At 41.1% G+C, this 24623-nt stretch overlaps 1 protein-coding gene across 1 annotated transcript in view; it reads left to right on the forward strand.

The window, feature by feature from the left end:
- LOC125457118 (D(3) dopamine receptor) overlaps positions 1-24623 on the forward strand; it is an 83871-nt gene that overhangs the window by 32353 nt on the left and 26895 nt on the right. The window contains exon 3 of the mRNA XM_048540860.1: positions 16835-17130. Within this exon, the coding sequence (XP_048396817.1) occupies positions 16858-17130 (273 nt within the window). The 5' untranslated portion in view covers positions 16835-16857. The remainder of the gene's footprint in view (positions 1-16834; positions 17131-24623) is intronic.

A 24623-nucleotide genomic window follows, 5' to 3' on the forward strand; every position in this document is an offset into this window, starting at 1 on the left:
TGCAGTTCCTATTACCCCTTCAACCCAGCAACCTGCCTGTTGATTCTCTTTTGAACGGCCTCCAATGCCAGCTGATCCCTTTATAAAATCATTTTTTAAAATATGGGGACCACAATTGTACTCAGTGCTCCAGGGCCACCTCACTAACATCCTGTTCCAGTTATTATAAGACTTCCTTGTTTTGAAACTTCAACCCTAGCAATAAATGCCAAAAATAGATTGAGAAGGCTTTAGATCATACCCATTTTCAATGATTTTGTAAACAAGACAAACTCAGAACCTCTCCTTGGGGAAGGTTGAATTAGAATATTAGAAATTGCAAGTATTAGTCCAAAACATACAATAAGATAGTTGCATTACAATTAAACCCAGGTTCATTGATTGGAACCTTTTTCATTGCAGGAGTTGAGATTACTTCTATGAAAGCTGCAAATGCATTCCATCAACTATACTTAGAATTTCTTGAAACCTGCGCATTTAAAGCAAATTCAATCCCAGATGAGGTCTTAACTGCACAGACTTGAAGTTACTTGAGTAATGGATGGATAGCTAACAGATTGCTGTCCTTCACCAGTTCTACTGATGCACCAAAGATTGATTGTTCATTTAGAATGAAGAATCTATCAGATTGTTTTACATGCAACTGAGAAAATTGGGCCAGCAACCTTGCTACAGAACATCTCTTCAATGTCCTTGGTGTACAGCTCCTCAGCTATTGTTCAGCATTTTGTGACACTTTAGAAATTAAACTGCAAATTTAAACTTCTGCCAAGATAGAATGTAACCAACTGTTTGGAGGTGAGAATTACCTACAGCATTAACATCATCCCAGTTCTGAATCGTCACTAATGTATTTGGAAGGAAATGCAAGTGAAATAGAAATTAAGATGGACTTGCAAACCGAAACAGCATAAATGCTAGTTACTTTAATATTGAAAATAAATTCATTGCAAATTTCAGCAATTTTCTCCTGTTTTCTTCTTTGCATTTAACATAACAACCCTGCTACATTTCTCAAAGGACTACCACAGCATTTGCATATTATTGTGATGTATTTGATGAATCGTTAACAAGGTGCTTGCCATAGCAACGCAGCAATTTGCAGAAATGTGTGTGCTCTCTAGAAGAAATAAAATCAGGACAAAAGTTATTAAAAACAAGAGATTTAATAACTATTGTGGACAGCTGTTCCAGATATATACTCTCCACAAGAAAACTTGATCACAAACTATCTATCCCCAAAACATTTCTTATATTTCCATTAAGCATTTATAAGACTAAGAAGATATTAGATTTAAAAGCATATTTCTTTCTTATGTGTTACAGGTTATTGTGATACATAAATATATAAGGATTTGCTGTGCAAGATCCTACATCAATGCATCATCATACTTAGATGCAAACTTAGATTCTCACCATGTTGAATTTTCCCAATGTGCAATTTTGGGTGCAGCTTGAAAAGAGGTCACTAGCCTTTAAAGTGTGGGGGTAAATTGAAAGGTCAGCACATTCAAATTTGTAAGATTTTCAAGTTCAGGTTAAGTTCCTCCCTGTAAAGAACAATGCGTATGAGTGTTGAGCATGTAAGACCTGCTTAATTCTGGCTTTTAAAAGCTGTTTTTCCTCTTCAAGCTACACCTACAAATAATGGGCCTGAATTTCAGCAACATTTTCACCAGATATCCATTTTAAATATGGCAGATGTTATTTGATTTGGAATGGTTCAATGTTAAAATGCTAGGTTATGATCTAAATTGGGATTTTCTACTCTGCACCATCCCCTTGGCAGGCCAGTGCTGAGGACGGCACAGGACTTTAACGTTAACATCCTGCGCTGGTTGTTCCTGTTTTACTGACTGACAAGTGCCTGGCTACAAACTCTACTGAAATTCAGATCCTCTCTGATTAATGCTTATGTGACTTGGGTAGACACACATGGTATGGAGAGATTGATGAGTTTCTCTGAATCAAACCTTCTGTTAATGCCTGCAGGCATGTCTCGAGTGGCAGAAACACTGTAAAAAGCTTTAGTTAGGTCTATAAACTGTACACACAGGTCTTGATGTGGTTTTGCACTGAGTGGGGATATTGAACATGAATCTAGAATACAATGCCAGTGACAGTTGACTTCATGTGTCTGTCTGGAATCAGCATGGCATCAAACTGAAGACTAAAAGCAAATTCGGACAGATTATTATCCTTACCACCCTATGTATGGCGCAGAATCCTGATTCCGCCACTGCTGCCATATGAGAATTCTACAGTGTTCAGCCAAGATACCTGAGGTCGTTGATAATAATTCAATAGCAGTTGAAAATCACAAACAACAATTAACATCATTGAGAGCATCATCTATAAAATACAACTGAGGTCAGCAGACCATACCTCCCACGTGGATAAGTACAGGATCACAAAACATATTTGATATGGGGAAATAATATGGAAAGGTGGTCAGCACAAATAATGTAAGGTTACTATAGTAAAAGAGCATTAGCAACTTCTGTATTACAGACCACTTACAAAAGCACAGGAGCTGACCAGCCATGTGGAGGCTGCAGTAAGATTAATTTTCCCAACAGCTCATCTTGATGTAAAATCAATCTGGTAGATTTGCTGCCACCATCCTCTTATAGGGACATCTGTTTGGTCTGTTGTGGTAGAGGAAAACCACCCATTAGCTTGATAAAAAGAGGACCTTGTCTTAAACACTAAGTAGTTTATTGCATGATAACAACTAGATACAAGTTAGGGACAGCCAGAACTTCCAATGCTGGAGTCAAAGATAACACAGTGTGGAGCTGGATAAACTCAGCAGGCCAGGCAGCATCAGAGGAGCAGGAAAGCTGACGTTTCGGGTCTGGACCCTCCTTCAGTAATGGGGAAGGGGAAGGAGACTCTGAAGTAAATAGAGAGAGGGGGAGGCGATAATTGAAGGTGGATAAAGGAGCAGATAGATGGAGAGAAGACAGGTCAAGGAGGCAGGATGGAGCCAGTAAAGGTGAGTGTAGATGGGGAGTTGGGATGGGGGTTGGTCAGTTGGGAAGGAGGTGCGGGTGGATGGGAGGGAAAAAGGGCAGGTCAAGGAAGTGCGGATGAGACTAGTAGGTCAGAAGTGGGGGTGGGGGATTGGTCAGTCAGGTGGAAGAAGTGGAAATGTGGGAGAAAAGATGGACAGGTCAAGGAGGCAGGGACAAGCTGGGCTGGTCTTGGGATGAGGTCAGGATTGGGGAGATTTTGAAGCTTGTGAAGTTCACGTTGAGACCATTGGGCTGCCGGGTTCCCAAGCGAAATATGAGGTCCTGTTCCTACAACCTTCAGGTGGCATAATTGTGGCATCGGAGGAGACCCAGGATGGCCATTTTCGTCTGAGGAGTGGGAGGGGGAGTTGAAGCGGTTTGCAACTGAGAGGTGCAGTCATTTTTCACAAACCAAGCATATGTGTTCCACAAAACGGCTCCAAGCCTCCGCTTGGTCATGTTGGTGTGATAGACATTACAGAGATAATGAGGAGACCTCAACGTTACTTCCTCAAGAGTCGATGATGCCTCGATAGATTTCTTGAAACTTCATCACTGTGGGCTGTGCAACAGAGACTAACATTGGAATTTGTTTCAACAAGATTCAATGCCAAACTACAACATCAAATGTGTCCAGAGGAAGGCTAGAGATGCCACTGCTCCTGGGGTTCTCCCAAGCACCACCAATGACATATTTAAAAATCTGTCCTGTGGATATTCAGGCCAATACCCCCATCCCAACTCCCCACCTACAGAAGACATTCTCCCTTTGAATTCAAACAGCAAAGAGTCTACCATAAGGATGATCCAACAGGTGATGTATGCCTCTCCAATCCTCAATATAGATGGACATGTCAAGGCAATCATGGAAATCATCTTCAAAGTTTCTTATTAAGGACAACTGCTGAGAAATATAATTGAAAAATCATTTTGTTAAATCATGTCTTTTAATATTGAAATGATATCATTCCCATTACACTAGACGCATTAGTTTAAAGTTAGTATCAGACTGGTCGAGATTTACTTTGCATAACTACAAAATAATACACTAAACATATGGAGCACAGAACTGTCAGCATGGATTGTGGGTTGCTCACAGGCAAACACTGATCATTCAATTATCCTAACATTAAACAGTGACAGAGAAGTGTTTCAAAGTTACAGTCATACAAACCCCTAGTTTTATGTATTGAGAGCAGTAGTAGCAGTTTTAACTTACTCCTCCTGACCAAAAATAAAGAGAATGATTGATAACAATTGCTTTTGCTCCTAGTCTGATTTTGCTATCTGCTGAAGTCAATAATGAGATTATCAGGTAGAGTGTGAAACTGACATTGCAGCCGATCTGCTGGGGTTTCTGCCCAGAAAGTTAGGTAACAGCCTGTGCTCCCACTCTCGACATATCTCTGAAATTTAAGTTTTTTGTAGCACAGTTTATTACATGGTGTTAGTGTAGTTTTCCTGCGTATATACCCTTATGTTGTGGAGATATTTTTGTATTTGTCATTTTTCCCTGTGGTTATGTACTTGTAGTTTAGAGTGTTGGGCATCTGAATGGTGGCTGTTAGTGGGGGAGGCAGAGGTTTGTGGGGATTAAGCTTGCCTAGTAATATGTGTTTTGGGGATGGAAGGGTAAAATATACAGCACTGTTATTCAGGGCAGGGACTATGTAATCAATATTTCTAAAGCCCAGTCAATTTACAGGATTGGGAAATTGTCAGTTCTCTTGATCGCTGTCTGTTCTGAAGCACTTGGGACCTGATAGCCTCAATCAGGAATAGTTCTTCTTCCTTGGTTCTTCCAATGACATCTGTCTCCATTGTTCCCCACTTACAAACCCCAGTCCCCTTGACCCTCGTTCTTCTCCTCTTCCCCCAAATTCCATTTCTCAGATTCACTATCTTCCTCTTCCAAACTGCAGCAGTCTTGCAGCTGTCAGAAATAGTCATCCCATCAGCCCTTGACTTGAAACCGTGTACCACAGTGCCACCTGTTCCCAAAGGATTCCTTTTACAATAATAAAGGAAAATTATTTTGAAGGTGTTTCACCTCTGCAGGCCAGTCTATTATTCAATTTAATATAATGAGTTCACCCAATGAGCTAAGAATATCTTGAGCCTTCTTTACCATATTCTCATATGATAATACTGCATTCCACCCAATTGAAACTGCATAACAGGCTTATTATATATATATGGGTTTCTTCCTGTGAGCTTCAGTATTCAATTACTTGAGTTATTTTAGGAGTTTTTCAGCAAATACAAAATGATCAGAAATAGCTATTTTCATCTAGCTGTAGTGTGCCTGCATAATAAGGAATCCCTCTCTGAGGAACACACAGTCAACTTGTTCACTTGACAGTAACCCATTAGAATCCCACCTCAGTAACTGTTGCCTGCAGCTATCTTCCAGTGAGAAGTAAACAATTCATGTAACGTATTAGATAGCAAATCTTCTTGAACATACTAACTGCTTGGTGTACTTCCTCTTTACATGACGAGCAGCTTCAGAATGCTGTCATTCAAAACTGTTAACATACATTGCTACTAATTATAGTAAACCATGATTTAGACAATGTCATATCTGCCCTTCTCCAATTATAATTTCAGTTTAATGTAATTGGGTAGAATGGTGAACATGATAGATCTATGACTGGCTCATGATTGTAGAGAACTAAATATAACCTTCAAGATTGTTTCAACTCTATTTTTAAAATATTGAAGTATGATTTAATAATCCCATCTACATTGCTAAGCAAGGCATTAGGCCAGTCTTTAAATGAACTTAATGAGAAAGCATAAATGTTAGATCTTTGTAATCTGTCAAAGAAAGCAAGATCTTGTGCAAACAGAAACATTAGAATCACCGACATTGTCAACAGTTTTGGATTGAGCAAACAAATGTAAATTCTTCAGTCTCTGTGTTTTGTATTTGATTTGATTTGATTTATTGTGGTCACATATTTGTTTTGTAAGCAGCACAAGCAGATTATAGCGAACAAGGGTGTACAGGTCATTGGTGCTTAGACAGAGTGAGGCATACCAGGTTACACTGCACAGGAGGTGTGCAAAGCAAAGTCAGCATTGGCAGGATCAACATTATTTGAAGTGAGAGAGGTCCATTCAGCAGTCTAATAATGACAGGGAGGGAGTTGTTCTTGAACCCATTGGTAGGTGTGTTCAAGCTTCTGTGTCTTCTGCCTGCAGAAGATGTTGGAAAAGAAGATTACTGGAATGGGAGAGGTCTTTGATGATGTTGGCAGCCTTTCCATGGCAACAAGAAGTGTAAATGGAGTTGATAGATGGGATGACAAAGTGTGGAACTAAATGAACACAGCAGGCCAAGCAGCATCTCAGGAGCACAAAAGCTGACATTTCGGGCCTAGACCCTTCATCAAAGAGGGGGATGGGGAGAGGGTTCTGAAATAAATAGAGAGAGAGGGGGATGGGGAGAGGGTTCTGAAATAAATAGAGAGAGAAGGGGAGGCAGACCGAAGATGGATAGAGGAGAACATAGGTGGAGAGGAGAGTATAGGTGGGGAGGTGGGGAGGGGATAGGTCAGTCCGGGGAGGATGGACAAGTCAAGGAGGCGGGATGAGGTTAGTAGGTGGGAAATGGAGCTGCGGCTTGAGGTGAGAGGAGGGGATAGGTGAGAGAAAGAACAGATTAGGGAGGCGGGGATGAGCTGGGCCGGTTTTGGGATGCAGTGGGGGAAAGGGAGATTGGGATGTTTGTTTCCTTGATGGTCTGGGCTGTGTGCACAACTTTCTGTAGTTTCTTACAGTCCTGAGAAGAGCAGTTGCCATACCAGCAGTTATGCACCAGGGTAGCATGCTTTATATGGCACATCTGTAAAAATTGGTGAGAGTCCCACGGATACATGTAATGTCCAATTCATTGAATCATTTCCAACTGTACTGCACCTAATGTCATATTTCTGTCTGATTCAAGTGGGTCACGTGGTAGAAAACAGATATACAAGCTGTATGAGACTGTAAATATTCAATCAATTCCTGACAGGAAACCTTATCTTGGCCATGTAGAGCAACAGTTAAATAAATATGTCATAACTTTTCTAGCATTCATTCAATAGATAGTGAATGTTTTCAATTCTTGCATTGTTTCTGTCAAAAAAAGTCTTCAGTTTTCAGGCAAAGAATTTATTCTTGCCCAATGTGACTAAGTTTCCAATGACTGCAAAGTGATATTGAGATCACAACACTAAAATTTATTTAAAATTACAATTTCACTGAATTGTATGAGTTACCTTATATGACTTTTGGTGACTGTTAGCAGCATGTGCAAGTTTGACAAATTAAAAGGGAAAATATGGAATTTCATGCAACCTGCATGCTGCCAGGGATTGCTGAGAAATTAAACAATCTATGAAGCCATCTCCTCCATGCTCTTCTCCAAGACACACCATCACACATTTATTGAAGCCCCACAGTGTTCTGGATCAATGTTCTCTGCTTTGTGTAAGCACTATCATCACCAGTACTGGAAGTGTTCAAGGTGAATAACTAGCATCTCCTCACAACAGCCAAAGATGATAAACAAACGAGGATTCGACAAGATCTGCCATGAAGGACACATTAATGAGCATTTTTGAGGGTTCTTTGCACAAATGAAAACTGGCAAAATCGATTTATATTGTATATTGCACACAATAGAATCTGTGCTGGGAAATTGTTATAGAGGTTTATGAAACCATGAGGTGTGAATAGCCAAGGCCTTTTCCCTAAGGTAGGGGAGTCCAAAACTAGAGGAAGTAGGTTTAAGGTGAGAGGCGAAAAATTTAAAAGTGACCTAAGGGGTAACTTTTTCATGCAGCGTGTGATGCATGTATAGTAAAGCTGCCAGAGGAAGTGGTAGGCTGGTACAAATATAACATTTAAAAGGCATCTGGATGGGTATATGAATAAGAAGGGTTTAGATGGTTATGGTCCAAATACAGGTAAATGGGACGAGGTCAGATTGGGATGCCTGGTCAGTGCAGACAAATTGGACAGAAGGATCTGTTTCTGTGCTGTGAGACTCCATGACTCTATTAGCAAATCCACCAAGATATGATTGTTGAGCATTGCAGATTGAATATGACATCTCAACCTTCTTAATATTTATTACTGTCTCATGCTAGCCTATTATCATACAAACGTACTGAGAAACGCAGCTGAACAGAGGGATGTTTTGATGTTTGTCAGAAGGCAGAAAGGATATTTACCTTTATGAGCAGAAACAAATAATATAAGAGCCTGAAGATTTTCCTAAAAATGCGTACAATGCTGATTAGGCCCCAGTGGAGTCCTGTGTACAATTTTGGCCTAAAGGAACGATCTGATCTCACTAGAGAGGATGCAGAGGAGATTTAAAAGATGTTGCCTAGACAGGGGACTTTTAATCAGGACAAAAGATTGGGTAGGCTAAGGTTGCTATTTTTGGAACTGGAAAGCCTGAGGGGAGACCTAACTGAACTGAACGAAAATATGAGCAGTCAAGATACAGCGAATAGGGAGCCTCAGTACTCCTTATTCAAAGAGCCCATAACCACAAGGCGTCATTAGGGTAAGCATTAGGGATTTAGAGGGAATTCAGGGGAATGTCTTTTCACTCAGATGGTAGTGGGCATCTGAACCTTGTTGTGTGTGCTGTAGGGCCAAACAAAACCAGCGAATGGTTGTGGTCGAGTGCTATTAGTAATCCTCCTTTCTCTGCTAGGTGTAAGGGCCTATTCAGTTATCAATGGTGAGTCTGAACGACGAGCAATTTGTATGAACAAAAGTCATTGTCTATTACATAATAGCAATAGGTATAAATACATTGCTCAGTTACACATAATGACGAAGACTTTGGAATAGATCTGTAGCTCAGGTTGTGGGTGTTGAGGTTGGTTGACTCACCGAGCTGGTTTCTTGTATTGCAGACATTTCATTACTATGCTGGATAACATCCTCAGTGCAGCCGCTGATGAAGCATCAGTGTATTTAAAAACTCTGGGGTCCATTGAGATAGATTGCATCACTTCCAGTTCAGCTTTATAGTGGAATGTATCCAGGGTTGAGTTGAATATATTTATTAATAGCATGCTTCATGGAGTGCCAGGCTGCTAGGAATTCTCATACCTGTCTCTGCCTAGCCTGCTCCAGGATTTTGGGGTTGTCCCAGTCAAAGCCGTGGTTCTCCTTGTCCATGTGGATTGAGATGTTAAAATCCTGGGGCAGGCTAGGCAGAGACAGGCACGAGAATTCGTAGAAGCCTGGCACTCCATGAAGTATACTATTAATAGACATATTCAACTCAACCCCGGATACATTGCACTACGAAGGCAAACAGGAAGTGAAGCAATCCATTTCAACGGACCCCAGAGTTTAAAAACCAGGCGGGAAAACACACCAACGCTTCATCAGAGGCTGCACTGAGGATGTTACCCAGCATGGTAACGAAACGTCTACGAAACAAGAAAGTAGCTTGGCGAGCCAACCAACCTCAATAATGACGAAGACTATGAGGAGCCCCAAGCATGACAGGTTTGATCCCATCAGGATCTTGATCTAGACTCCTCATTCTACACTGAAGGCTGTATGGCATCGTCAAATTGAAGGGAGCTCAATGTAGCTTCCAAATGAACTTTATACAACATCTCCCTGCAAGATTTTATTTCCCACAGATAATGTTTATACATTCAGGTACATAACTGCTTTTACATTTCCACTAAACCGTTCTGCCACAAGTCTTTGACTTCACAAATTCAGGCAGCCTGGTGGTTTCACAATACTTCCAGAAAACATTCCCTTCAGACTCATAAGATTAATTGGTTTTTGGCTTGAGAATAGGTGAGCACAATTCTTATTGCTTATGAATTATTCCTCAAGTGCAGTATCCTTTCTCTCTTAGATGCCCTTCATAGAGACTATCAGTCCTGCTCTACTTGGCCCAGCATCTTACTGAAAGAATGCTTACTATCTTGCATTCTTCTTATTGAGGAAACTTTCTCTGCAAACTCAGGTATCTATGGGACTTTCAATTTCATGGCAATCTATCATACAAAACAGCGGCTCTATTTAAAAAGGACCTTTCTTTCTTCCAGTGTCCTGGATTTTTAGACCAAGCAATTTCTTCTTTATGACAAGTTCTGAATCTGTGGGACTTGGACTAAGTTCCACGGAGTGGCATATGGCTCATCTCCACTTTTTTTTATTCTCAATCTTACCTCAGCTTTATGAGTAGGCTGAATGTCTTCATTCAACTTTTTTGGATGTCTTCCTGGAGGACCAGACATGTTCACATCCTCAGTTATGAGACTAGAAGATTGCTACTTAGGTATCATTCTCTGTATCACTGGCACTGACAATTCCTCTCTGGAAGACAAAAGTTTGAAATATTGCTCTTGAGCTTCTGTTGGCACATCATCTGGCATCAAAATTAAATCTGCCATATCAGTTTGTTCAATGCACTAATTTGCTGTCTGAATGACTACAATTAAATATTTCTCAAAGAGGTAAAGTGGATTGTACTGCTCATTCTTGTTTTTTATATTTACTTCTCTGGCAAATTTTGCTGGTTTTTGTTCTGAAGGTTCTTCAGTGATGATAGGAATTGAAAACATTTCCACCAGTCATGTATTGTCATACATCTCCTTCCTGTTGAAAGTTTGAAACAATTTTCTTATACCAACGTAGATAAACTCAATACATTCCTCCTCTTTGGGCTCAATTGCAAGTGTAGGAATCCCAGTGAAAGCTTCTGCTGGTTGTCATTTGTTTGACAAGTCAATAGAAGTTTATTACCAGGCCAGTAGTTCCCTTAGAACTAGTCAAACTTCTTCCTCTACTTTAAGAACATTGAGTTTAAGACATATTTCAAAATACTGCAAATCCACAATAGCAACAGAAAATACAGGAAGTACTTAATAGCAGAGGCAATATCTGAGGACAGTTAACATTTATGATTTGTGACTGATTGTCTAATCACCAACCTTGAAGAAATTTTTCACTCCACAGACATTTCTAGCTCTTTTTTTAGTTTTTATCTCTGTCTCTATGTCAATTTTCTCTTCTTTAAGACTGATGCAGAGGTGCCAGTTTTGATCTGGGTTGGAAAAGGTCAAAAATCGCACAGAGCCAGGTTATAGTCCAACAGGCTTATTTGAAAACACAAGGTTTCGGAGCATGCTCCTTTCTCAGGTGGGGCTGTACATGAGATAGAGATACAAATATGTGAACAGATTATGGAAAGGTGTAGGAGAAACAGGGTGGTGGTGATGGGAGACTTTAATTTTCCCAACATTGACTGGGATTCACTCAGTGTTAGGGGTCAAGATGGAGCAGAATTTGTAAAGTGTGTCCAGGAGGGTTTTCTAGAGCAGTATATATGTAGTCCAACTCGGGAAGGGGCCATACTGGACCTGGTGCTGGGGAATGAACCCGGCCAGGTGGTTGATATTACAGTAGGGGACTACTTTGGAAATAGCGACCACAATTCCATAAGTTTTACAATACTCATGGACAAGGATGGGAGTGGTCCTAAAGGAAGAGTACTAAACTGGGGGAAGGCCGACTATACCAAGATTCGGCAGGATCTGAGGAATGTAGATTGGGAGAAACTGTTTGAAGGTAAATCCACATTTGATATGTGGGAGGCTTTTAAGGAGAGGTTGATTAGCATGCAGGAGAGACATGTTCCTGTGAAAATGAGGAATAGAAATGGCAAGATAAAGGAACCATGGATGACAGGTGAAATTGTGAGACTAGCCAAGAGGAAAAGGGAAGCATACATGAGGTCTAGGCGACTGAAGACAGACGAAGCTTTGCAAGAATATCAGGAATGTCGAGCGAATCTGAAAAAAGGGATTAAGAGGGCTAAGAGAGGACATGAGATATTGCTGGCAAACCTGGTTAAGTAAAATCCCAAAGCCTTTTATTCACAAATAAAGAGCAAGAGGGTAACTAGAGAAAGGATTGGCTCACTCAAGGACAAAGAAGGAAAGTTATGCGCTGAGTCAGAGAAAATGGGTGACATTCTTAACGAGTACTTTGCATCGGTATTCACCAAGGAGAGGGATAGAACAGATGTTGAGGTTAGGGATAGATGTTTGCTTACTCTAGGTCAAGTTGACACAAGGAAGGAGGAAGTGTTGGGTATCCTAAAAGACAGTAAGGTGGACAAGTCCCCAGGTCCGGATGGGATCTATCCCAGGGTAGTGAGGGAAGCGAGAGAGGAAATAGCGAGGGCCTTAACAGATATCTTTGCAGCATCCTTAGACACGGGTGAGGTCCCGGAGGACTGGAGACTTGCTAATGTTGTTCCCTTGTTTAAGAAGGGCAGCAAGGATAATCCAGGTAATTATCGACCGGTGAGCCTGACGTCAGTGGTAAGGAAGCTACTGGAGAAGATACTGAGGGATAGGATCTATTCCCATTTGGAATAAAATGGGCTTATCAGTGATAGGCAACAAGTTTTCGTGCAGGGAAGGTCATGTCTTACCAACTTAATAGAATTCTTTGAGGACGTGACAAAGTTGATTGATGAGGGAAAGGCTGTAGATGTCATATACATGGACTTCAGTAAGGCATTTGATAAGGTTCCCCATGGCAGGCTGATGGAGAAAGTGAAGTCACATGGGGTCCAGGGTGTGCTAGCTAGATGGATAAAAAAACTGGCTAGGCAACAGGAGGCAGAGAGTACTAGTAGAACAGAGTTTCTGAAATTGGAGACCTGTGACCAGTGGTGTTCCACAGGGATCTGTGCTGGGACCACTGTTGTTTGTGATATATGTAAATGATTTGGAGGATGGTGTAGGTGGTCTGATCAAGTTTGCAAATGACATGAAGATTGGTGGAGTAGCAGATAGTGAAGGGGACTGTCAGAGATTACAGCAGAATATAGACAGACTGGAGAGTTGGGCAGATAAATGGCAGATGGAGTTCAATCCAGGCAAATGCGAGGTGATGCATTGTGGATGGTCAAATTCAAGGGCGAACTATACAGTAAATGGAAAAGTCCTAGGGAAAATTGATGAACAGAGAGATCTAGGTGTTCAGGTCCATTGTTCCCTGAAGGTGACAACGCAGGTCAATAGGGTGGTCAAGAAGGCATATGGCATGCTTTCCTTCATTGGACGGGGTATTGAACACAAGAGTTGGCAGGTCATGTTGCAGTTGTTGGACTTTGGTTCAGCCACATTTGGAGTACTGTGTACAGTTCTGGTCGCCACATTACCAAAAGGATGTGGATGCTTTCGAGAGGGTGCAGAGGAGGTTCACCAGGATGTTGCCTGGTAAGGAGGGTGCTAGCTATGAAGAGAGTTTGAGTAGATTAGGATTATTTTCATTAGAAAGAAGGAGATTGAGGGGGCACCTGATTGAGGTCTACAAAATCATGAGGGATATAGACAGGGTGGATAGCAAAAAGCTTTTTCCCAGAGTGGGGGACTCACTTACTAGGGGTCATGAGTTCAAAGTGAGAGGAGGAAAGTTTAAGGGAGATATGCGTGGAAAGTTCTTTACACAGAGGGTGGTGGGTGCCTGGAATGCGTTGCCAGCGGAGGCGGTAGACACAGACACGCTAGCGTCTTTTAAGATATATTTGGACAGGTACATGGATGGGCAGGGAGCAAATGGACACAGACCGTTAGGTTAGACAGAGGATCTTGATCGGCGCAGGCTTGGAGGGCCGAAGGGCCTGTTCCTGTGCTGTACTTTTCTTTGTTCTTTGTGTAGTGAGGTAGAAGGTATCAAGACACAGAATTTATAAGTACAAGATCGAAGGATCATACAATTGATGTGAATGTATTAAATAAGCTGAAAGTCCTCACAGGCAAGGCAATGGCCTGGTGGTATTATCACTGGACTGTTAATCCAGGGACCTGGTTAACATTCTGGGATCCTAGGTTCAAATGCTGCCACAGCAGAGAGTGGAATTTGAATTCAATTAAAAATATCTGGAATAAGACTCTAATGATGGTTACGAATCCATTGCTGATTGTCAGGGGAAAAACCCCTTTGGCTCACTAATGTCCCTTATGGGAAGGAAACTGCCATCCTTGTCTGATCTACATGTGAATCCAGACCCCCAGCAATGTGGTTGACTCTTAAACAGCCCACTGGGCTATTTGGGATGGGCAATAAAGGCTGCTCATCATCTCATTAAAAAATAAAGAAGAAAAAAATACCTAGCTGACTCCCTACTGTAAATCTTTAATCAGTTAGAAAGGAGATGCAAGTTTCAATTGATTAAAATGCAAATCCCAGAAATTCTTTCAAGTCACTTTATTGTTGTTTTATGATTTTCATTTTCATGAATTTGATGTCATTAATGCCACTGAGTTTCTTAATGTTGCACGGTGTCTGCACTATGTTTCCTGGCATTGTGAATGAAATTACAAAATAAAATAAAATGACTGTTAAAAGTCATTAAGATTGTAAAATCACTCAGCACAGGAGGAGGCTTTTTGCCAAATAGTGCCTGTGCCAGTTCTTTCAAATAGAGCTGTTACAGTCTTAGAGCCATGGAGTCATAGTACTACATGGAAACAGACCCTCCAGCCCAAACTGGCCCATGCTGACCATGGTGTCCACTCAGCTAGCTCCAATTGCCCGCATTCGATCCATATCCCTCTAAACGCTTCCCATCCACATATCTATCCAAATGTTTCTTAAATGTTGCTATTGTACTTGCCTCAACCACTATCTCTGGCAGCCCATTCCATATACGCACTATTGTCTGCAGGAAGAAGTTGCCCCTCATGTCCTTCTTAAATCTAACCCCTCTCACCTTAAACCTATGCCCTCTAGTTTTCAATTTCCCATCCCTGGGAAAAACACGATATGCATTCATCCCATCTCTGCCCTTCATGATTTTATACACCTCAATAAAGTCACCCCTCATTCTTCTACATTCCAAGGAATAAAGTCCAGTCCTGGCCAACCTCTCCCTATAACTCAGTCCTGGCAACATCCTTGTAAATCTTCTTTGCACACTTTCCAGTTTAACTATGTCTTTCCCATATAGGGTGACCAAAACTGCACGCAATAGTCCAAGTGTGGCTTCACCGACTTATACAACTGTAACATAACATCCCAATTCCTATACTCAATGCCTCGACTGATTGACACCGTTTTCAACAGTTAGAGAAGATGTTGCAAGCAATAGTGAGAGAGATATAGTGAGCGTGAGGGAGCAGAGAGAATTTGGAGGACATTGACCTTTTTTCCTTAAGTGCTGGGCATTCCTCCAGATGTAAGAGACTGCTTCAACATGGCTGGAAACATCAGGCATGTTGGTGTGGCCCAATGCCATAGTTTCCTCTGCTAGTCCTGAAGGAAAATGTTGTCCCTACCTCTACGCTATTCCTGTCTAGCAAGACAAAGTGGGACACTGACTTTCCCTTGTCTGCCATGCCTGGGACAGATGTCATGAATCATGCAGGGCAGCTCTAGACTGACAGAGCATTTCAAACTGGAAAACAGCCTTTTAAATATGGCACCAGGACCTCGGGTGAGCAGCAGGTTGTTTTCAGAACAACGCATGGTGAAGTGGGGCTGAAATGCAACATTGTTCTCACGATGAGGCCGCAAGCTTCAGGTTTGATAAGATGCAGCAAGAAAACTCATTCAGCCTTTAGGTAAGGATCTCTTCGCCAAATTTATCACTACTCACACTTAAACCAAAATATGGTATACTTCTACCCAGAAGGATGGTGAAGCTTAAACAGAAAATTGTTGCAAGAAATGGAAACAGAAGGAATGCCACCAGAGATGGAATCATTGAAAATGGAGATATGTGTGAGACCAGGATTGGAGGAGTGCAAATGTCTGGGTGGATTGTACAGCTGGATGCTATCATTGAGATAGAAAGGTGCAAGGTGGGGTGGTGCAGCGGCTAGCATTGCTGCCTTACTGCACCTGGGTTTGGTTTTAGCCTCGGATGACTGTTTGTGCAGAGTTTGCACCTTCTCCCCATCCCTGTGTGGGTTTGCTCTGGTTTCCTCCCACAGTCCAAAGATTTGCAGGCTAAGTGGATTAGCCGTGGGAAATGCAGGGTTATGGGGATAGAGTTGGGGGGGGTGGTGGCATTGTGTCTGGATGGGATTCCCTTTGGATGGTTAAATGGTCTGCTCCTACACTGTCGGGATTCTGTGAAGGTTATGGAGTGAGTTGAATTAAGGATAAATTGGAATTGTGGTAAGGTAGGATGGGCAGCAAAATTTTTGATGATTTCAAGTTAATGGATGGTATCATGCTTTGTGCAGTAAAGAGTTTGTACTCAGGCAGCTCAAGTTACTCTGGCCACAAGGAAGTAAAGCCCCATTTAGACAACTGCCACAAGGTCTATTGGGGGGCCAATATTTCTGATTTTAAGTGAGGTTGACTTCAAATTGAAATAATTACATACTCATCCTACTTGCTTTGTGTTCGGGTCATTCCACTACTACTCAGTGGCAGATGCAAAAGATGTGTGTTTACGATAGCCGCTTGTATTAGCTTGCAGATAAAGGCCACATAAAGGACCTGCACCTAGACCATTTGTGGCAAAACAATCAGCCAAAGTGTACAGGAAGTGCAAACTGGAATGTGTAAATTTAGTGACAAGCCACGACCAGTCACTTTAAAGTTTAATTATCAAAGCGTGACAAACTCCTCATGGCATAATTAGAATTACCTTCATCACATATTGAATGCATTAAATATTCAATTTTTAATAACTTTAAAGAGCCTAGACTCACGTCACGTGCTAAGCATTGCTTATAATCGACTAGGAGTGTTTATGGTATCTGTCTGAATCAAAACATGATGACGGTGTCTCTTTTCTCACCCAGTTTCCTGGACTGTATGATTCCCGATGGCTTCTTTTGGAAGAGTAGTTAGATTTGTCAACCTTACGGACCCTTTCCTCGGATGGCCAAATTCATCTGATCATAACCATTCACACAACTACTACGCTCTGCTTTTCTCACCGCTGATCTTTGCCATCATTTTTGGGAATGTACTGGTGTGTCTGGCAGTGCTGAGAGAAAAATCTTTGCAAACAACAACTAACTATCTCGTTGTCAGCTTGGCAGTAGCAGACCTGCTCGTAGCAATCTTGGTGATGCCTTGGGTTGTGTACCTTGAGGTAAGGACATTTTTTGAAGCTTTCATTCGCCTATCTCTTACTGTACAGCATTTGTACAGCATTTTCCAATCTGTTGTTAATATTTTGACTTATAGTTTCAGAGCATTTCATTTTAATGACACTGAAGTATTTTTAATTCAGATGTACGATCAGTCTGGTGTGCCTCACCTCTTTATTCAGTGCAGCTTAACTTCTCCCTATGAAGCGCACTGAAAAACTATTCTGAAATTTTCATTTGGCCCACTTTTAATCCATGTATACCAAAACTTTGAGCAACTTACAAGCTCAAAACTATTTACTTGCCATTTGCAATGAAATGTTACATAAGAAATAACCCCTTTTGTTTTCAATTACTTCCTGAAGTGTTGGCCCTTTAAAACATTTCAATATTTCAAATTTCATATTTAAAATCATCAAACCCATGAATCAGAATTATATCAGAACAGATTCAAGATTTTACTTCAATTGAAGTTCCGGAAGTCACCATGATTTTTCTGTTTACTCTCATACCTCCGTTTATCTTCCAATGTAGCAATCCAACTAATAGAATTGTGTAGAATGGGATTATCATATGTTGATGGTGGTGAGCATGATGGTGAATTGGTAACACTGCCTCTAAGCTATCTCGGATTCAGAATGCAATGGATTCAATTTTTACTTCAGGGACTTTCACACATATGTTCTATTGATACTTCAGGGTAGTAGGGAGAAAGCAAGGTCGTGATTTATGTAAGGAAAAAACAGAAGTTGCTGGAAAAGCTCAGCAGGTCTGGCAGCATCTCTGAAGAAGAAGATCAGCGTTAACATTTCAGGTCCAGTGACCCTTCTTCAGAACTGAATAAAGACAGCATTTGCAGTCTTTTTGGATTTTATGTAGTGTTGAATGTGCCATTTTTAAATATGACATTAAACTGAGATGTCATCTTCCTTCTCAAATGAATGTTAATGATTGCATGGCACTATTTGAATCACCTTGGTTGAATACTCCCAAGTGTCTTTGTTAATAGTAAACTCTCTCCAACACAATTAAACAGGACCTCATTATTATCATGTTGCTGTTTGTGTGACCATTGCTGAGCTGATACATTTTCTGCATAAAATTGTGGCTTCACTTCAACAGTGCCATTGCTGTAAACATTTCCCGCTGCTCTGAGGTCAGGCAATGTGTGATATCAATATATGATTTTCTTTGCTTATCAAGGTAGGGAGTTTTTTTTTGTTTAAATTAGAACACAGAACATAGAACATTACAGCGCAGTGCAGGCCCTTTGGCCTTCAATGTTGCGCCAACCTGTGAAACCAATCTGAAGCCTATCTAACCTACACTATTCCATTATCGTCCATATGTTTATCCAATGACCATTTAAATGCCCTTAAACTTGGCGAGTCTACTACTGTTGCAGGCAGGGCCTTCCACGCCCTTACTACTCTCTAAGTAAAGAATCTACCTCTGACTTCTGTCCTATATATATCACCCGTCAATTTAAAGCTATGTCTCCTCGTGCTAGCCATCACCATCCGAGGAAAAAGGCTCTCACTGTCCACCCTATCCAATCCTCTGATCATCTTGTCTGGAAATGTTTGTCTTTTTTTTGCATGACTATTCATTGTTAACTAATGCCTCTTAACTTCTGCCAATTTTAATACTTGGGAGTTCAGAAAAGTCACGAATTTGCGTGTTAACAAAGTGTGGGGCTGGATGATTGTTCCACATTCTTGCACTAAACCAACAGTGTAATCAGTGTCCAAACAATTGTTATTGTATTATCAGCTTGATGTGGACCAATTAAAGATTAAACTCAATATCATCGATGATTTCAATTTGTGATCATTACAATAAAGACACTGCATTTGGATTATGGAAGAACACATTCTGGTAAGGAGAGGATGAGGATTTTTATATTTTCTGAGAATGGAAAAAGCTACTCTTCCAGCATAGCTGAAACATTCTAAAAGTGAACACAAACTTGGACTGGGAATTCAAAATAACCATGCCCCTCTTCCTCTGAGAGCTATGTGGAATCCTTTTTTTAGTAGACTACTTAACCTAAAATAACTTATTGCTCACTCTGTACATAGCCCTGCATTCTGCACCCCTGTCGCAACAATTGCATGCACAAGGACAACTACAAAAGACTTCGTAGTTTATGAGTGTGAGAAAACAGCGCCAGTTGACCCAGAGCAAACAAATGAGGAAGAGCAAGTTGATGTGCAGAAGAGGAATGAGAATTTTTGGACTGGATAACCATGTGTCTGCCATTGTTCGTCCCCTGTAGTTTCTTAAATGCAGCAATGAAATGAAATTGTTCATTGTGGGTAAATTCATATATGAATATTTTAGTAGAATAAGAGATGAAACAGTTGCCTATGTTAACCCCAATAGTTCAATTATTTGTTTGCTTCATGTCTGACTGGAATGTTAGGAATATAGGAACAAAAGAACAAGAGGAAGCCAGTTAGACCCTTGAGCATGTTCTGTCATTCAATAACAAATCATCAATTTGTGACAAAAACTCCAATTACTGGCCTGAGAGAGTCAGAAATGAGATGTGACTTTATTGAGTTTTATAAAATCATGTGGGGCATGGATAGATTGAATAGCCAAGTCTTTATGCTACAGTGGGGGAGTCCAAAACTAGAGAACATAGGTTTAAGGTGAGAGGGGAAAGATTTAAAAGGGACATGGGGGCTACTTTATCATGCAGAGGGTGGTGCATGTCTGGAACAAGCTTCCAGAGGAATTGTTGGAGGCGAGTATAATTACAACATTTAAATTGTATCTGGATGGGCACATGAATAGGAAGGCTTTAGAGGGTTATGGGCCAGATAAGACTAGGTCAGATTGGGATGGCACGGTGCGTTGGACTGAAGGGTCTGTTTCCGTGCTGTATGACTTTATAATTCTATAACTGAATTCCTTAGTACTCTTGGAAAACAAAATTGTGTAATTCTCAGACTTAAAATTGATCTGGTATCAATTGTTGCTTACACCAGAGAATTCCAAGGCTCTAGCATCCTTTGCATGAAGAAATACTTCCTAATTTCACTCTTGAAATATTTGGCTTGAAAATTTTAGATATTCTCCCTAGTCTTAAGCTCAGCAACAAGAGAAATTAGTTTCTCTCTATATTCCATGCTCTTTTCTCTTAATATCCCGAGAACCTCAATCTAATCACCCTAGGGTGGCATGGTAGCTCAGTGGCTACCACACAGTGCAAAGGTCCTGGGTTTGATTCCAACCTTGGGCAGCTGTCTGCGTGACTTTACTTTGGGTACTCCTGTTTCCTTCCACTGTCCAAAGGTGTACATGGATAGGCCATGCTAAATTGTCCCACAGTGTCCAGGGTTATGCAGGCTCGGTGGGTTAACCATAGTAAATGCGGGGTTACAGGGATAGCATTGGAGGCTGGGTCTTCGTGGGATGCTTTTTGTAGGGTCAGTATGGACTAGATGAGCTGAATAGTGTCTTTTAGCTCTGTAGGGATTCTATGATTTTATGACATAGGCATTCTAAGGAACATAGTGTTTATCCCTCCTTGTAGCATAACCCTTGAGGTCCAAGTATCTTAAATAAACCTGTGCTACACTCCTTCCTAGCCAATGTATCCTTCCTCAGGTACACTGTCTAAAGCTGCACAAGCATGCAATGTGTAGTATAAACAGGTCTTTGTAGAGCTGAAGCATTGCTGCTACCCCTTTGTTTTCCAATCCTGACAATAAAATGGCTAATATTTGATTTACATTTTTGATTACAAGACAAAGCAAAGAACAATACAGTGCAGGAGCAGACCCTTTGGCCCTCCAAACCTGTGCCAACATATTTTGCTGTTACAAACTAAAGCTCAATCACTTACAGGATCCAAATCCCACTATTCCCTTCCTATTCATGTATTGGTATGGGTGTTTCTTGAATGCTGCTCTTGTGTCTGCTTCCACCACCTCCTCTAGCAGCGTGTTCCAAGCACTTGCCACCCTTCATGTGAAAAATGTGCCTCTTCCATCTCTTTTAAACTTCCTTCGCCCCGCACCTTGAACCAGTGTCCCCTAGTAATTGACCCCTCCCATCCTGGGAAAGTGCCTCATACTTTCCACTCTACTCATGCCATTCACAATCTTATAAACTATCAGGTCATCCCTCAGCGTCTTGCGTTCCAGTGAAAACAAACCCACTCTATCCAACCTTTCTTCATAGCTAAAATCCCTCATACCAGGCAACAGGCTGCTAAACCTATGCTCTACCCTCTCCAAAGCATCTACATCCTTCTGGTAGTGTGGTGACCATAACTGTATGCAATTTTCCAAGTGTAGCCTAACTAAAGTTCTATAAAGCCGCAGCATAATTTGTCTATCCTTTACTCAATGCCTCAGCCAATGAGGGCAAGCATGCCATAGGTCTTTTTTATTACCTTACGTACCTGCATTGCCACCTTCAGTGATCTGTGAACTTGCACACACAATCTCTCTGCATATCAATACTCCGAGGGGTTCTGTCTTTCACTGTATAATTTCTACCTGTACTTGACCTTCAAAAATGTATCATCTCACAAATGTCTGGATTAAATTCCATCTGTCATTTTTCTGCCTATGCCTTCAACTGATCGATATCCTGCTATATCCTGTATCTGACAATCCTCCTCAATATCCACAACTCCACAAATCTTTGTATCATCTGATTGTTTTTTGTTTATACATTTTAATGATCTCTGTACCTAGACAACCACCGCCCCCCTTACCATGTCTTTTAGGGCCTCCATTATTCCTAGATATACATCGTTTAGGAAGTACTTTGTTCTGCCCTTTATATTTTCTTTCCTACATTAAAATCCATGTGTCACAGTTTTGTCCATGCTAATGTATCAGTATCTCTTCTTGGTTTTGTGCTCCCATCCACACTGCTTTTAATACTATTCATCCTCATGCAATGGTAATTTTAATATGTGGCTTTCTGAATCGTAGGCAGTTAATGAATATGGCAGAGAGTTGTGGACTGAGCACAGATTCTTACAGGATCCTAACGTTTCATCTGCCAATTAATGTATCTATCCTTTGACTTTGCTACCTTGGGCTTGGGGGTCTTGGGGAGTGTGGCTGAACAAATAGACCTTGGAGTGCAGGCTCATAGTTCCTTGAAAGTGGAGTTGCAAGTAGACAAGATAATAAAGATAATAGAGAAGTTGAAAGGTGCTTTAAATCAGAAACAAAGACAGAAATTGTTAGACCTGCTGAGCTTTTCCAGCAATTTATGTTCTTGTTAATGAAGAAGGCATTTAGTATGCTTGCCTTTTTTGGTCAATGCACTGAGTATAGAAATCAGATAGTCATGCTGCGGCTGTACAGGACATTGGCTGTGCCACTTTTGTAGTTTTGCATGCAATTTTGGTCTCCCTGCTATAAGAAGGATGTTGTGAAACCTGAAAGAGTTCAGAAAGGATTTACAAGGATGTTGCCACGGTTGGAGGGTTTGAGCTGTAGGGAGAGGCTGAATAGGCTGGGGCTATTTTCCCTGGAGAAGAGGAAGCTGAGGGGTGACCTTGTAGAAGTTTACAAAATCATGAGGAGCATGGATAGGGTTGCGTAGTTCAAAACTGGAGTGCATAGGTTTAAAGTGAGAGGAGAAAGATTTAAAAGGGACCCAAGTGATAAACTTTTCATGCAGAGGATGGTGCATGTATTGAATGAGCTGCTAGGGCAGGTGGTGGAGACTGGTACAATAACAACATTGAACAGGCATCTGGATAGGTTTGTAAATAGGAAGGATTTAGAGGGATATGGGCCAAATACTGGCAAATTGGGCTAGATTAATTTAGGATTTTGGTCAGTGTGGACTGAACGGTCTGTACAACTCTATGACTTATCATATTGTAAGAAATCTTGCATAAATAGTAAATTGTCATAGCTGGTTTGCACTTCTTTCTTTCAACTATGATGTTGAATATATTATTAGTGGTAAATTTTCATGCACTGTTCTTCTGTTAACTAAACACAGAATCAGTACTCATTACTAATTCTAATACAGCACTCCGCCTTGCTACTCTGAAACATAGGAGCAGATTTTCAACATGGAGGTGGAAATTGTGAGTTATCATGAGCCCGCCTGTATTCCAACATTGCCAGATCTTTATCTGCAGAATATGGCAATGTCTGGGAGTCAGATCTGCCTGCAACAGGAGATGGAGGCAAACTGATGCCAAGTGGGCCAGCTTAAATGGCTCAATAATAAAATAAAACAAGAATAAAACTATATACCCTCTGATGCAGAGAAGTCTGCTCAGTTCTAGAGAACAATGTAAATACCCATGACCCTCGTACCATTATCCCCCTCATTCTTTCATCCTTACGACTCTTAACTGGTTGAACCCCTTCCCCTTATCTCCTTTCTGTCTTTAGAAATTTAACTGGATCAGCCCCACAAATACATCGCAGATTGGACATGATGAATTTTACAGTGAGTAACTCACTTCCTGACTCCCCAAAGCCTGTCAACCATCTGCAAGGCATTAGTCAATACTGTGATGGAATGCTCTCCACTTGGTAGACAGCAGATCCATCAATAATCCAGAAGATCCACACTATCTGTATCGAAGCAACTCACGTAATCAGCACCCCATCCACCACCCTAAGCGTTCATCTGTCCACCAATCATGCAGAATGGCAGCAGTATGTACTATAGACTAGATGCACTGTATCAACTTGCCAAGTGTCCTTTGATAGCAGTTTTCAAACCTGCAGCTTTTACACCCTGGAAGGACAAGGACAGTAGACACGAGGGAACACCGCACTTGCAAGTTCCTCTTCAAGCCACATATGATTCTGACTTGAAACAAGCTACCATTCCTTCACTGAAAGTAGGAACTGCAGATGCTGGAGAATCTGAGACAACAAGGTGTAGAGCTGGATGAACACAACAGGCCAAGCAGCATCAGAGGAGCAGGAAGGCTGATGTTTCGGGTCTAGACCCTTCTTCAGAAAAAAAATCCTTCCTTCACTGTTGTTTGATCAAAATCCTGGATCTCAATTTCTACCAGGACTGTCGACATGCCTGCATGAGATGGCCCATAACGATTTAAGAAAGTAGCTCATCATCACTCTGTCAAGTCCAACGAAGGAAGGGAAACAAATGATGGCTTGCCAGCGATGCTAACTTCCCATGATATTTTTTAAGATACTGTGAGACGGAATTTCAACTGAATGCATTATGGAGATCGGTTTTTTGGAATTTGGTAAAAGAACCAGAGAAGATGAGGTTTTATTTTAAACATAGCAATTTGTTATAATGTGGAGTGCACTTTCTGAGAGGCTGAAGAAAGCAGTTAGAATAGGAACTTTCAAAAGGGAACTCTATATACAGTTGAAAGGGAAATAATTGTTAGACAATGCAGAAAAAGAAGGGGGATAGAGTTAACTGGATGCATCTTTCAAAAAACTGGCAGCAAAAATGAGCCAATGATCTCCCAGTGTAATAAAATGTGAGGCTGGATGAACACAGCAGGCCA

Source organism: Stegostoma tigrinum, chromosome 12 (assembly GCF_030684315.1).
Source record: "Stegostoma tigrinum isolate sSteTig4 chromosome 12, sSteTig4.hap1, whole genome shotgun sequence".
In the NCBI taxonomy this organism is placed as follows: Eukaryota; Metazoa; Chordata; class Chondrichthyes; order Orectolobiformes; family Stegostomatidae; genus Stegostoma; species Stegostoma tigrinum.